This window comes from Haliotis cracherodii, unplaced genomic scaffold (assembly GCF_022045235.1).
Source record: "Haliotis cracherodii isolate W230 unplaced genomic scaffold, xgHalCrac1.p SCAF_7, whole genome shotgun sequence".
Lineage (NCBI taxonomy): Eukaryota > Metazoa > Mollusca > Gastropoda > Lepetellida > Haliotidae > Haliotis > Haliotis cracherodii.
The window spans coordinates 13,256,490-13,273,725 of record NW_027266330.1 but is presented as its reverse complement, the minus strand read 5'-3'; the positions used below and the strand labels follow the sequence as shown (position 1 = coordinate 13,273,725).

Here is a 17,236-nt window from a genome sequence, read left to right as displayed (position 1 = left end):
AAATGACTACCACTCATGATCAAAAGAAAAACAAATTTGAACAGCATTGCATGTATTTTTATTGATATGGTAAATACAATCGAAACTATCGATATTCCGAACTGAAATCGATACTATTGATTGGAAACCGATTTAACAATCGATTTATTGACTTTAAGTGCTTACCAACAGCAATATATCAATATTTCGATTTATCGTGACAACCCTACTTATGATACCTTAACCATGTTAACCCAGGATAATAGGGCTAGTGCCAATTTCTAACAGTGATTTGTGCTGGCCTCATGACTCCTCAGTATCTGTTTGTTTTTGTTAAACGCCGCACTCAGCAAAATTCCAGCTATATGACGGCGGTTTGTAAATAATCGAGTCTGGACCATACAATCCAGTGATTGACATCATAAGCATTGCTTCACGCAATTGGGTTTGAGGACATGCATTAACCAAGTCAGCGAGCCTGACCACCCAATCCTGTTAGTCGCCTCTTACGACAAGCATAGTCGCCTTTTACGGCAAGCATGGGTTGCTGAAGACCTATTCTACTCCAGATCTTCACGGGTATCCTCAGTATTTGAATGAATCCAACATGCAATGACGCTCAAAAGAGCATTACTTGTACAAACTTTTCAACAAGCACTGACATCACTTTAACTTCCCTCTGGTGAGATGTATAAGGACACCAGTGCAAGACTTGCCCCCTTCTTCCCTCAAAACCACCAGTTGCTCCTTCAACAGGGAGGATCAGACCCTCCCAGTCTGGGTTTTCAAAGTTTCCCTCTCACCATCATTCTAAGTGCATTATTATTTTTGGACAATCACAATTTGAAACACATGCATAATAGACATAGGTTTAAGGCTACAGCCTTAGTCAAAGAATGCATTGCACACATTCAATCACAGTTGTATCTTAAGATGAAATACCCCACCAGACATGCCATTTCTGACTGAATTTTACATTAAATTGTATATTCATATACTTATCCTATCTCACACTATGTATTTCTTCCTTCTACCTTCGATCCTGATGTGGAAAAATGCTTAAAGTTTCACCCGAACTCATCTCAGCATCACCATGGTCACCACCTAAACAAATGGGTCACACACTGTATTGCTGTGCGTGTGACCTTTCACAACTTGATCATCTGACTTTCCCTGCCATATGATTCATCTTTCTTAGAGCTGACAACCTCGATGTAGATGCAGAAGACTCAAACCAAGCACAAGATGTTTTCATGGTTATCTGGGTTCAGATTGAAGATGATTCATTGCGATGAGGTCCCAGCAAAGCCCCAGAAAGACCTTCCCATTAAGTACTCTTTCAAACTGGGCCCTGTTAACATGCTAGCAGCAGTTGTAAGGGCCAGGAGAAAAACTGTCTTCAGGTGATCAACTCGAAGTCCTTCTCAGCAAGTGGTTCATACTCTGTAGAAGTCAGACGACAGATGATGACCTTAAGATCCCAAGTGGACAGCAGGAATCGAGATGACTGGTCAGCCAACTTGTAAGACATGATGAGGCACTGTAGATCAGCAACCATGGAGATCTTAGATCTTGTTGTAGCGTCAATGACGGGAGTTGATCACAGAGAGATACATAGCAAAAGTAGAGTCCCTAAGCTTCTGAACTGATCACAGATGTGGATAGGCTTGGGAAACGCTGGGAGGGTTGGTAGCAATAGTTATTGCACTTGTAGTGGAGGTACGGTCTTTTGCCAAAATTATACAGGTTTCTGTAGTTGTAGGTTGAGCAAATACTAGAGTAGTAACAGGTGTGCAGTTGACAGAGAGAACATCTCCTTCCTCACAAAAAATGTCATACACCACCACCCACCCACCCCTACACACACCAAAGTAGTCTCATTACACATCTCCACAGGGCGGCAATGAGAAAGAGAATGATGAAGCAGGGGTAGTCAGGTGACACGTACATTACAAAGTTAAAGTGTGTGACCTATTTTGTTTGGATGGTGACCATGGTGATGCCTGGATTTGTTTGGGTGAAATGTTTTTAGAAGCTGGAAACTTTGTTCAAACATGTCTCCACATAACAAACTACAGAAGGATGAAATGCATAGCGTGAGATACAATAAGTTTAAATAAATATATATATATATATATATATATATATATATATATATGCTGTGTTTACCTGTCTACAACCTCCCCCTTCCGTTCCCGAGCCACCATTTCCAGCAACGTCGACTTCAAATGATCTCGGATGACCGGATGGCGGACAACCTGATCCCTGAATATGATCAGTCCCAGGTTGTAGACATTGTCTACATTGTTCTGCTGAACATACACTCGATCCTGGAACACAAATGTGGCAACTACACACTCAGTCAAATCACAAATTTACAAAGGAATGGATTCATGACTACTGTGAAACCCTGTTCATCCAGACTCTACCCTGACCATTGTATTGTCTGAGTTAAGAAATTTCTGGATTAACAAAATCTTTGTTGCAGAGTAATGTTCATTAACAGTAACAGAGCTACCGATAAGCAGCGTGTTTGCGTAAAATACCCCCCAAAAATATTCAAAAACCAATTACTTTCAATTAACTTGAGTACAGAAATGCATGCATAAATGAAAAACTCGAATGTATAAACACACCATGTGTAAATACCAAATGAAGCTTTTTCAGCATGCGTACAAAGGTGCTAATTTCCGAAACACACTTACAGGCTTATTTACTTTCCAAGTCAAGCCTATATTTAAAACAGTCATATACATCTAAAACATTTTTTTTTTTAAAAATCTTTAAATGTTCACTAATTTAGGGAAAAAAGTGATGAATAGATGAGTGAAAAAATATTGGTTACCCAATGAAAAATGTAATAACCCAATTAAAATAGAAACCCTAGAACGAAAACTCAATTGCTCAAAAAGTTATCTGGAGCTCTGAGTGACCTGAAAGTCAAGGTGTCCTTGTCAATGTACTAATGTTCAAAGTTCACAGAGGTCCCTAGATTCAAATACCACAGAAGAAGACCCAAGTCAGGGATAGAAATTGCACCCTGGGTACACAAAATTTGAGACAGGGGCAGTGTCACATAGATTATTTACGCAGTGCTGTAAAACGTAATAGGAACATGCACATAATCTTGAAGTACCCACAGTTTGATGACGTCAAGCCTAAGAAAGCATGGCATATTACACATACCACAGGTAGACGTGATGTAGTGAGTTAAATAGACTTGAGAGGTATTGAGGGTGTTCAGAGATCGAGTTTGTCTGGATAAGTAAGGATTAGTCAGACACAAATATGAATTTTTTTTTACATGCACCTTTGCATGTAGACATAAATATCATGTTGCACTTTTCAATAATAGGTTGCACTTGTGCATGTTTTATACAGCTAAATCGAGCCCTGACAAGGGATCTTGAAATTGTGACAGATCATGTCGCATTTCACTTCTACTTCAATGGCAGGTTCTGGTATCTTGACAAACATTTATCACAATATCCTCGAACAAATGTTGAATGTCTGCGTGCAAGGCACCATAATCTACCCAAATTATTCATGATAAATTTGAGTGTTGACTGTACTTACCATGTACATGAGGATATCGCGGATCATCACCATGGATGTTTGATGATCGTTCCACGCAATATTAAGGGTCTGCAGGAAGTTGTTGTTTAGAGCCTCAAGGACATCCTCACGCACCTGCAGGTACATTCAATGTTGTGCATAAAGATCCTGGGAGATTAAACTGAACAGTGATTTATCTGTAACCATGGTAACCTTCAAACCACATCTAGATAGGAAGACACAACCAAACCTCTGACAGCATCTCATATGAGACAAGGACAGAGCAATGATAATTTGACTTCGTAGTTTGAAATGCAGTGTTCCCGCTGGCTTTTGAAACTTCCAGTCCTGGTGGACTGGCAACTCTAAAAACTACCAGTCCCCCCTAATTTTTGTTAGTCCCAACTTCAACAAAAAAACATATGAAAACTACCTGGTCATAATTCTTTCAACATCATGTTCAATGCAATGACATCATCTCTGAAGTAACTTAGTTAGATCTACACGTCATTCACACAAGGTTCAGTCACTATTTTCTCTTGTTTTTTTTTAATATTTCAAAAAGAGGTCACTACTTTTAACCTTGACGCAAAGCAAAATGTTATTTCCTTGCACTAAAAATCGACAAGGGAAACCCTGAAGGTCACAGATATTCTGATTTCGTTCGGAAAATATACTTATATGAATATCACAGATTTATAAGGTACTTTATTTGCCGGTCCACAGGTACTGGCAGTCACATGAATTACTGGTCAAAGCCTAATTTTACAGGTAAAAAACTGGTTATTACCGGTAAACAGTATCACTGGAAATGACGATGCAGGGTTTTATTTAGAATTCAAAACTAAACGCCCTTAGAAGGCAAATTGGAAATAATTGTTATTTTGTTCAAAATTGGGATTTTTTTCTTTTGTTCTTAAATTCAGAAGTATTTCATGTAATATTTTTAAAGTAAGCATCAAAGCCTTCAGTAAACAAGGAAAGCCGTATATTGTTGATGTTCGATGATGGTGAGCGAGTGAGTTGGGTTTAATGCCGCTTTTAACAGTATTACAGTACAGTTATATCGCGGAGTGTCAGCTTAATGTGGTAGGAAAGCCCGAAGTGATGCAGGTCTCAGAAGTTTACCACTTCGGTGAAACCCATGAGCACGGGTATGGTGCTGACAAACCTAGAAACATAATCAGGGCGAACCGGGATTCGAACCCACAATCATAGGTTTCTGGCGTGCCCAAGGAATGCAACTCTGCACAGCGAATCACAGTGCCTTAGACGACTGGGCCACCCGTGCCCCCTGGTCGAAGGACTAGTGGATCAAACCTGTTTGTTTCTACCGGTGAATGATACTTGTCCCTGTACAACATTGTACAATAAGGGAGAGGTAGCACTTTTGTGCATAATTCTCTACAGTAGAGTTTATAAATAGGTGATACCTATATTCAGGAAGAACATAAAGATGTGTAAAGATATTTGGGTATGTGAGCTGAAAAGAGTACACTTGTAACAATGCAGTGTTCTATCAGGGTTTGAGATTTTTCTTGTGTATTTGGACGCAAGCACCCCCAAATTAATGGCATTGTGATTTATTTTGAATATTTTATGTAAATACACAGATAATATGGAGCTAGGAGGTTTTTTAATCTAGGAAAACCTAGGGTGTCCCCAGTTTCTATGCTCTCAAATCATGTTGGATAATGTCAACATATCACATGGTGTTTGGTAGAGATGTAATGATATGGTGGGGTTGCGATAAGATCAGTATCCTGATACAGTACTTATATTTCATAAAGTTGATATTCTTTCTTTTTGCCGATGAATCACATCCCTGAATTATTTGTTTTTATATATCAGGGATCGAAGATGGGATTTTTGTAGGGCAGAAACATTTTGGCTAGAAGACGCAGTGAATTTTATGCTATTTATAGTTAACAGGGAAATACTAGAGAATCTGTGTAAGCTGGTTGTCGGACAGTTTGTTATTATTCATGTTTTACACCAATAAACAAAATCATGAAAAATACCTGGTTTTAATTCTATCAACATCATGTTCCATGCAAAGACATCATCTCTGAAGTAACTTAGCTAGTCTACATGTCATTCACACCAAGTTCAGTCACAATTTTCTATTTGTGTTTTAAATATTTCGAGACTAAGTCACTACAAATATATATTTAACCTTGAAGAAAAGCGAAAAGGGGAAACCTGGATGGTAACAGAAACCCTGATGGTAACAGAAAAGCTAACTTTGTTCAAAAATATACTTATATGAATATCACTGATGTTTTGTTCTACAACAATGATTCATACTGTACTCTATTTGCCAGTCCACAGGGACTGCCAGTCACATAAACTACCATTCAAAGCCTAACCATGCTAACCTTACCAGTAAATAAATGGTGTTAACCTGTAACAGGAACACTGAAGTTGATATATTGTATCCTAGGCCTTGTATTGTGATACAATACTGTATCGACGTATCGTTACACCACTAATGTTAGGCTCAGACAACAATGATCGGTTTAATAACCCATTTATCAACAAATGGTGACGGTTGGTTGTCTTTAAACTAAATTAAAGAAATTCATAAAGGTGTTAAAATAAATAAGACTTCACTAATATTTGGCGAAATGGCCACATAGAATATGCCACATAGGTGAATTTCTCTTAAACAGATAAAATTCCCAGGTAAACCCTCAAAAACCTAGACAAGTTGTCATTGGCATTCATAATGCTCATCAAAAGTCTGACGTATTGTTGAAGATGTAAACATAATCATATTAAGTTTATTTCATGAAAGTTTAATTCTACCTGCTTCAGATCAATAATAGATGGATTTAAAACATATCATTAGAATTCTCGCATACAAAACATTTCACAACAAATAACAGTAGAAACCCTTAAGATTGAAATGACATCAGTTTGACTCCACAAGGTTTTACTACTATCCTTGGAATAATACTTGTAGTTAGTTACCTTGTTTACAAGATGGTCAGTGACGACCTCCCGTAAGCCTGTATAAAGTTTTTCACCATGTTTGTGTAAAACCATGGTATAGGCATTACGGTACAGCTCTTCAAAGCTTAAGCCACTGTTATTCTTCTTCTGAATTTCCTGGATGGCATTTTTCAGTAGAGCCCATATGTTGTTCACATACTTCTCATCCATGGTCATCTACAATCAAAACAAAAATATTTGTCAACAATATGTTTATTCAATCTGACAGATTATATTAAATCGCAATCATAAAAAGTTGACAGCAATCAGTTATAAAGGACTAAAGTATGCATTAGATAGACATGATCATCGACTGATGATTGGTAACTCTGATTCTTTGATTTGGCTGTGTTGAAAAAATTATATACAAGGATTGCAAACTTGCGGTAGTCCTGCATTTCTGCTGGAGGGAGTGAGTATGGTATTACACCACTTTTAGCAATATCACAGCGGGGGACACCCGAAACGGGCTTCACACATTGTACCCATGTGGGGAATCAAAGTCAGGACTTCAGCGTGACGAGCAAACGTTTTAACCACTAGGCTACCCCACCACCCCTCATTACTGCTGGATAAAAAATAAAACTTTCCATATAAACACAATAAACAATAATGCCTTATTATTCTATCAAAGTCTGTGAGTGCGGCTACAAATTCATACTGATACATTATCATTTGTTCATTGATACTTGTCCGTGAGAATCAATACAAAAACAAGGAATGTAAACATAACAGGATGAGGTCAATGTCAACTCCCTCTGTTTTGGATGCTTAATGTAAACAAATCTTCAAAAGGACTATAAAATCGTACATTTGCCACTCTCTTTTAATACATCATCATGACAAAAGTTGAGTCACATTAATATAAACTGATGAAGATTATGTTTGGCCTATATCACACTGTTTTGCCCTGTAAAAATAAATACGGACGTCGAAAAAGTGACGGAGAGGGTTGAACATTTCGGTGAAACGCTAATGATGATTGACATCATCACGAGTAGTATTTAGGGAAATGCATGCTCATTCCTTTGACTTCTAGGTTCAATGTTTACAATTTTATGCGTGATTGCACTGGGGACTGAAAGTGAATTTTAGTTGTCATTTCCGCCATTGCATTTCGACGATAAGAAAGAAGCCTGTTCTCATAAGGATTTACCCTTGCCATCTGGAACAAGCTTGTTACATTCTGAGAATAAATAAGAAATAAATACTTACAGGAAAAGCCCTGATACGCATTTTGGTATCTTTCCTGGCTTGAGATCTGACCATACCACTCGACATTTTGGCTCCAGTGATTCAGCTTCTTGAAATTAGATCAAATATCAGACAATTAAAACCCTCCTCTTCCAATGCTTGGTAGATTTATAAATAAAACTACAATGTTTTCTATTTACAAATATTTAAGCACAAATATCCTTGGGCCGAGCTATGGTGCCACATTTTCATCTCTTAGAATCGTTGAGTTCACATTGTCAGCCATGAAATCTGTTTCCACAGTCTGATCACAAATAATGAAAACCCTGCGCACAGAAAAATAGTTTCCTACAATTGCCTTTTGTGTTTATTTCTTTTGAGTGTCGATCCGTTTCTAATGACGCAATGGTAATAAACAATCATTTGGAATGTTAAATCAAACACAATTTATGAGATGTATCACAAAAACGAATTTCGTATCGCGTTGACATCTGAGTATTGTTACATTGAGGTCACAACAAGTTCATCATCAAGCTAGTGCAACGAAAACATTCTATCCCATAATATCTTGGTTGACGTCACTTCCTTTAGAGAAATCGATCATTGTGAATGGACATCTCAGTTTTTGTACGCGTGTAAATAATTTATTGAACCAAACACACATTTATCGATGCGGATAGTTTGTATTATCAACAAGTTTAACACCCCACGAAGACGGCCTCAGGCTGACAGGGCATATGTGAAATCGCAGCTGTGTTGTTGTTGAAATAGTTTATGTTTTATACTAAAATAAGACATCGCCCGAAATAGCCTGTTTTATTTTTAGATCTTAGTAAATAGAACCGTCGCCTCGCCTTTCACCATCCCTGTCTTTTACTAAGCAGTCAACTATAAAGCACGACATCAGAAAATCTGAAATACAACATATCATCTAGATTTGATAGGTGGTTTCGAAATGTTGACATACATTTAAATGCAGTATGTGCTGTTAATATATTTCCTCATATACATTTTGACCCGCGTGGATGCCGAGTTTTTTTCTGACGCACATTTTCCTAAGATCGGAAAAGTGAAGGTTGTGCGAGAAATGCGCTCACGTAGCACTGGATCTACCTCCGGCTATAAAATTACGTAGAGTTGTAGAATATTAAATTTCTTATCTGATGGTGTAAATCTAACTGTAAATATAAAACCGGTTTGAAAAAAGTCACTGCTAAGTGTTGTCCGAGAATTTATTCTGCGTTGAAAAACAGGAAATTTCTCCGCTTTTTATCGTACACCGATAAAAGTACTATGCGACGATTTTTTTCTTAAGCAGTTTTACGGAAATTGTGAGCAATACAAATATTACCTAATATCTGAAAGACATTAAAATATATCTAATGGTGTTATATGCGTATGTATAACGACATAAATTCAATGCAAAAATTATCCTGCCGTAAATGACGAAAACTGATTTACCTCAATGACGCCAAAAGGCGACAGAGAGGTTACACACGTTCAAAGAAAGGGGGCATAACTCCGCTATGCTTGGCACTAGTTTATTGTTACTAAGGTCACTTGATGAAATTAGCTGTGGGTAAGGACAATATATTTTCGTGGTGTTTTGTTCACGAGGAACCAAACTATGCCCACACAAATATCGATATCGAAACTGTATACGTTTAGGCACAAAAAACCCATAAGAAATGATGAAATTGTACTTCATAAAAAAGAAGTAATAGCGAAACACTATCCAATATAGCCGAAAGTTCACTTCGGTGTTCGTGTTTGCTTATTTTCCAAAACATTCTAAACGATTCTAGGGTTATCGGCGACATTTTGGAATGATCATTGGTGATTTCATCAAAGACCCGTGATCACTAAGATGCTATTTTTAAAATTAATTTCTCAGAAGGAATATGTGGAATTTAGATTAAAAAATATGCTGTAAGTAACGGTGAGAGTGGTCAGGCCGTCAATCCTTTATTTATACCGCGAGCAAGGAAATATATCCCGGTCACACGTTTTCTGACTTCATTTGTTTTGTTTGTTTGTTGTTGTTTACCACTGCACTCAGTAATAGTCCAGCTATATGACAGCGGTCTGTAGATAATCGAGTCTGGACCAGTCAATCCATTGATTGACATCATGTAAATCGATCCACACAACTGGAATACAATGACATGCATCAACAAAGTCAGCACGCCTGACCACCCGATCCCGTTAGTCGCCTCTTATGTGTCTATATATATTTATTTAAGTTAACGTTTTCACACTTTTCTTCACGGCTATCGTATTGTACATCATACTGGCTGCGTAACGAAGTAAGAAACATCTGTTATCATTTTTCATGACACTTGCACTTTTACTTTTAATTTAGTTTACTTTATTCATGATATGATAAAGTTTCGGAAATATTGATTTATTTCAATCACTTTTTTCAACATCAAATGAGCTGTCAAATTTATATTTGTATTTTACTATAAAGTCAGTTTCTCAATTGAACCATATTTGCTTCATGTACATCGAAGAGAACAAAGAAGATATTTAACATTTTAGTAAGAATTTAATAATTAAAAAAGGTGAACAACGTCATGTTGCTAGAAACCTTGGATTTTGTCCTTTTTGTGAAACTATTACAGAAGATGTGTTGCATTTTATGTTAGCACGACCAGTTTATGCTATATCAAGACGCACATATTTTTCCAACACTAATCTAAGACACGAATATTCTCTCAGGAATTTCTAACATTGAAACATTGTCATCATGTGCTAAATACATAAAAGATGCCCTTAATGATCTTCATTATAGTAATTCTAATTGTACTTCAACTGCACTTTTAACCTCGTTGTTGAACCACCGCTTTGTATATAATACATGTACATGTATCTGTGCTGTACCTGGGCCTGTGACCTTTAAACTGACATAAACTTAACTATCAAAACTTATTGGAGACGTTAGTAAACCAACAGTTTATTAAGCTAGTAGATATCGCATCGATGTATGGAGCTTATTGAAGTAGTTCCTACTAGGTGGCCTCATTTGCATATTTATCGGATCGTAATACCAAGTTTACCGGAATGGTTTGACGCATTCCTTCACGACATCGTCAATACTTAGCGGTCTTGCATACACTACGTACCTTCATTACATCGTCAATACTTAACGGTCTTGTATACACTACGTACCTTCATTACATCGTCAATACTTAACGGTCTTGCATACACTACGTACCTTCATTACACAGTCAATACTTAACGGTCTTGTATACACTATGTACCTTCATTACATTGTCAATACTTAACAGTCTTGTATACACTAATACATTCATTACATTGTCAATACTTAACGGTCTTGTATACACTATGTACCTTCATTACATTGTCAATACTTAACGGTCTTGTATACACTAATACATTCATTACATTGTCAATACCTAACAGTCTTGTATACACTACGTACCTTCATTACATTGTCAATACTTAACAGTCTTGTATACACTACGTACCTTCATTACATCGTCAATACTTAACGGTCTTGTATACACTACGTACCTTCATTACATTGACAATACTTAACGGTCTTACATACACTACGTACCTTCATTACATCATTAATACTTAACGGTCTTGTATACATTACGTACCTTCATTACATTGTCAATACTTAACGGTCTTGTATACACTACGTACTTTCATTACATCGTCAATACTTAACGGTCTTGTATACATTACGTACTTTCATTACATTGTCAATACTTAACGGTCTTGTATACACTACGTACCTTCATTACATTGTCAATACTTAACAGTCTTGCATACACTACGTACCTTCATTACATCATTAATACTTAACGGTCTTGTATACATTACGTACCTTCATTACATTGTCAATACTTAACGGTCTTGTATACACTACGTACCTTCATTACATTGTCAATACTTAACGGTCTTGTATACATTACGTACCTTCATTACATTGTCAATACTTAACGGTCTTGTATACATTACGTACTTTCATTACATTGTCAATACTTAACGGTCTTGTATACACTACGTACCTTCATTACATTGTCAATACTTAACGGTCTTGTATACATTACGTACTTTCATTAAATTGTCATTACTTAACGGTCTTGTATACATTACGTACTTTCATTACATTGTCACTACTTAACGGTCTTGTATACATTACGTACTTTCATTACATTGTCAATACTTAACGGTCTTGTATACACTACGTACCTTCATTACATCATCAATACTTAACGGTCTCGTATACACTACGCATCTTCATTACATTGTCAATACTTAACGGTCTTGTATACACTACGCACCTTCATTACATTGTCAATACTTAACGGTCTTGTATACACTACGTACCTTCATTACATTGTCAATAATTAACGGTCTTGTATACACTATGTACCTTCATTACATCATCAATACTTAACGGTCTTGTAATACACCACGTACCGCCATTACATTGTCAATACTTAACGGTCTTGCATACACTACGTACCTTCATTACATCATTAATACTTAACGGTCTTGTATACATTACGTACCTTCATTACATTGTCACTACCTAACGGTCTTGTATACATTACATACTTTCATTAAATTGTCACTACTTAACGGTCTTGTATACACTACGTACCTTCATTACATTGTCAATACTTAACGGACTTGTATACACTACGTACCTTCATTACACAGTCAATACTTAACGGACTTGTATACACTACGTACCTTCATTACATTGTCAATACTTCACGGTCTTGTATACACTACGTACCTTCATTACATTGTCAATACTTAACGGTCTTGTATACATTACATACTTTCATAAAATTGTCAATACTTAACGGTCTTGTATACACTATGTACCTTCATTACATTGTCAATACTTAACTTTCTTGTATACATTACGTACCTTCATTACATTGTCAATACTTAACGGTCTTGTATACACTACGTACCTTCATTACATTGTCAATACTTAACGGTCTTGTATACACTACGTACCTTCATTACATTGTCAATACTTAATGGTCTTGTATACACCACGTACCTTCATTACATCGTCAATACTTAACGTTCTTGTATACACTACGTACCTTCATTACATTGTCAATACTTAACGGTCTTGTTTACACTACGTACCTTCATTACATTGTCAATACTTAACGTTCTTGTATACACTACGTACCTTCATTACATTGTCAATACTTAACGTTCTTGTATACACTACGTACTTTCATTACATTGTCAATACTTAACAGTCTTGTATACACTATGTACCTTCATTACATCATTAATACTTAACTGTCTTGTATACACTATGTACCTTCATTACATCATTAATACTTCACAGTCTTGCATACACTACGTACTTTCATTACATTGTCAATATTTAACGGTATTGTATACACTACGTACCTTCATTACATTGTCAATACTTAACGGTCTTGTACACTCTACGTACCTACATTACATTGTCAATAATTAACGGTATTGTATACACCACGTACCTTCATTACATTGTCATTACTTATCGGTCTTGTATACACTACGTACCTTCATCACATTGCCAATACTTAACGGTCTTGCATAAACTATGTACCTTGATTACATCGTCAATACTTAACGGTCTTGTATACACAACATACCTTCATTACATTGTCAATACTTAACGGACTTCTATACGCTACGTACCTTCATTACATTGTCAATACTTAACGGTCTTGCATACACTACGTACCTTCATTACATTGTCAATACTTAACGGCTTTCTATACACAATGTTCCTTAAATATATCGTGAATACTTCACGGCCCTTTTTACACAACCTTCCTCCATAATTTATTCTAACCCGTGAAGTATTGACGATGATATCAATATTTACGTTCAGTAAAGCAGCTTAAGCACTGACGACAGTGTTGACTTAATGAAGCCATTGTTACCCCGGAGGAGACACCACGAAAGTTGTGAGAGAAGTACTCTCATGTCCATCACGATCAACAACATAGAAGTCACCGACCAACTGTGGTGCTTCCCTCGACATCGCGGTTTTATACCATTCGAAGCCAATTGCGCATGCGCGCAGGGCATGATGGGTCCTGCGTGCGTCTCCAAGATGGCGGCACATCCGTTTCCGGTGGCATGCACATCCAAGATGGCTGCACATCCGTTTCCGGTGGCGTGCACCCCAAGAGGGCGTCGCATCCGTTTCCGGGGAGGGAGGTAGGGGAAAAACCCAGAGAAGCGGTCGTAAAAGGTGAACAAGATCGACATTGTTGTTCTAAAAATAGTAGTGAAGGGAGGGAAGGAGGAGGAGGAGGGAGGAGCAGGAGGAGGAGGGAGCAGGGAGGAGGAGGAGGAGGGATTTAGGGAGGAAGGAAGGCGGGAGGGGAGTCGGGTTTCTTTGTTTTGGTGTGTGTGTGGCGATGGCATGTGGAGATGATAGCTCACTGAGACAAGCTTATCATGGACAGTCGACGACTCTGCCACTTTGTTGCTAGGTTGACGTCATATCGGCAAAGGATCTTGCAACAACATTCCACAAATCATGTCATATGGTGTATGGTGATGTGATTGTAAACTTTGAGGTGTAAGGTTTCGTTCCACAAGGCGATCGTGTATTGTAGCCCACTATGACAGCCGTTCGTCTAAGTTAAAAGTGGGTGAGCAGCGATCACCTTAGCGCTACGACCATGGTGTGGAATTCTAAAGGTGTTGCCTGAATTTCTAAAGGTGAATTGACAGGCACAGGCATGGATGTGGTGTAGGAATGCAGGAATGCAGGAAGCGGTCAGATGTCGATCTTGTTTTGTTTTGTTTTGTTTTTTGTTTTTCTCTGGGGTTTGCATGACGATTGGTGATATATGGTTTGATCATCATGAGCATGGTTCAGTTGGCCTTGGATCACGGAGAGAAACAGTTGTGGACAGCCCTTGCTCCCCAGTTGTTTGGGATACATACTTCCACCACTCACCTTGACAGCCTCACCAGACATCCCCACGACACCCACCAGAAGACTTCAACCTAATACCACATACACCCAGAATTTTCTACCCTAGCTCACAAGGTCATGGCTGCCACCTTTTTATCGAAACAAGACTTTTACATGACCCTACCCAGTGATGCCTCCATGGACATCTATCCAAACAACACTGTCAATGCGTATGAAATCAAGTTGCCTTATCTTCTGCATCTAGACCGTCGGGAGGTAGGCGTCACGGAAATTCACTTTCCGATGACATGGTACAACGTCTCCCACCCTTTGACCCTTTGCACTGAACCACAAACTGAAAAAAGACACCCTTGTGTATGAAAGCACGGGGAGCGCTGTACCACAGCCACAGTACGGTGTCGTCCATTATGAAAGTAAGAAGATTCCTATCGAGAAAGGCGTCTATTCCTCTGAAGATTTGGTGAAAACCCTCAACCGTTTGATTCAGGAACATATTACGGGTGTCTTGAAAGAACAGCCCTCAGACAGAGTCCAAAGTGATGGCAGACGGTTTGTTATTGATGTCAAGTATCCCCAAGATAGTCTTCGATTTGACATGCTTGAAGATCGAAAGGTGCGATTCAAAGCACCTCAAGAAGTAGCAATCAATCATCCTCTCATGGGAAATATTGGTGGACCCCTCTATTCCACGGAAGTGATCATGCCAAGTCCACTCTCGCGAATGCTCGGATTTGTTCAATTGCCGCTCCTCGGTGAGGAGGACTATAAAACCTACACAGAGACGCCCATTCCCTTGAGTGCCTTGGCCCAGTGGCAAGTGGGGGCTACTCCCATGACAAGTGGCTATGTATAAATCACAGGTGATACAAAAGCGCATCGTCTGTCAGGATTTGATACTGTGTACATTTACACCAACCTGGTTGAAGATCAAATTGTGGGCAATACAATGGCTCCCTTACTGATCTACGTGCCTGTGTCAAAGAAGATGATGTAAGACAGTGTGGTGATTAAAGGCCCTCAGCACATTCACTACCTCGGACTGCGTCATCGTTCCTTTGATGGTAAACTCTATATCATGGACGACACTGGGCGACCCGTGCCATTTCAAATTCGGAAAAGCCATCGTGACACTTCACTTCAGACGTCGCTTCTAACGCAGAAGCAACATGTTGGAACATGCGTTGGCACACCCAGATGAATCGAGGACAATTCGGTCAGCGTGGGAGTGGTATCAAAGTATACAAAGGACGATATCATCAACGTGGCAGTGGTCTCGGAGGTATCTTGAAGATGACATTGCCTTTCCTTAAATCTGCTGGCACATCGGTGCTCATGATGGGTAAAAAGATCCTACCAGGGTTGATGAGTGATGTGGTTGCAGACAAACGCAAATGGTCAGAGAGCCTGAAACATTGTGGAACAGCAGCTCTGATGGATGTCTTGGAGGAACGTGAGGAGCCGAGACCCTCTAAAAGACGTAAATACGTAAAGCTGTACACCTCTTAAGACACCCCTGTAAGGCTGACTGTACACCATGTAAGACTGTGTGTACACCTCTGTAAGACTGGCTGTACACCCCTTAAGAATGACTGTATTCCCCCTGTAATATTGACCATACAACCATTTAAGACTGACTGAACACCCTGTAAGATTGACTCTTTGTCTGTTGATTGATCTCAACTCCAATAGGGTGTCGAACCGAAGGTAAAGGCTGAGCTGAGATGTCGTCTACGTTGTCTGTCTGTCTGTCATGTCAGTGCACACCAAAGTGAAGAAAAAAAATTAGATAAAAGAGAAAGGCCTTGTAAGACGTGATGGAATCCACATGGTGTTCAGACTGTGGAAAACAGTTCACTAGACATGATAATATGGAGAGACATAGGAGACGGTTACATAAACCTCTGCAACCCCGACAGGAAAACACTTCTCCTCTGGGAAGCTACTCTTCTGCACCAACGCCGTCACTGCCACTGCCTTGTGTCAGTCAACCCGAACACAGGATGACGTCACATGATGATGATGATGATGATGATCATGATGAAGAGGTCGTGAACTCACCTTTGGCTCTACGCCACCCTTTTACGATGTTCATTGCGGGACCCACGGGTTTAGGAAAAAGTTCCTTTGTGAAATCATGTATGGAGCGGATGCATTGGCCCGAGGTGTTGGATACGCCACCCCATCGCATCGTGTGGGTTTACAGTGAATGGCAACCGCTTCATCATGAGCTGGAAGAGATGGCAGATCGCTTAGGGGTCGCTCTTGAGTTTGTGCAGAGCATGAAAGACGCGGATCGTGCCTTACCCGAAAAAGGGGTGACCCCGCATTGGCTGGTCATCAATGATTTGCTGGGGGACAATACGAAAGATGAAGAAACGGAAGTGCTGCGATGGTTCACCAAGAAAAGTCATCACCGAAACACATCCGTGCTGTATCTCACTCAGAACTTGTTTGCTCAATCACCCCAACATCGCACCATCAGTCTGAATGCTCACTCCATGGTCCTCTTTAAAAATCCGAAAGATGCATCGCAGATCGACAGTCTGGCCTGCCAGG

General features: G+C 38.9%; 1 protein-coding gene across 1 annotated transcript in view; it reads right to left on the bottom strand.

Annotated features, from left to right (window-relative positions):
* The window catches only part of LOC139447202 (cullin-3-A-like), a 31,212-nt gene extending 23,195 nt beyond the window's left edge, over positions 1–8,017 (bottom strand). The window contains exons 1-4 of the mRNA XM_071228427.1: positions 7,744–8,017; positions 6,508–6,705; positions 3,556–3,669; positions 2,149–2,309 (exon numbers count right to left, since the gene is read on the bottom strand). Of these exons, the coding sequence (XP_071084528.1) occupies positions 2,149–2,309; positions 3,556–3,669; positions 6,508–6,705; positions 7,744–7,809 (539 nt within the window). The 5' untranslated portion in view covers positions 7,810–8,017. The remainder of the gene's footprint in view (positions 1–2,148; positions 2,310–3,555; positions 3,670–6,507; positions 6,706–7,743) is intronic.
* Positions 8,018–17,236: the final 9,219 nt, after the last annotated feature.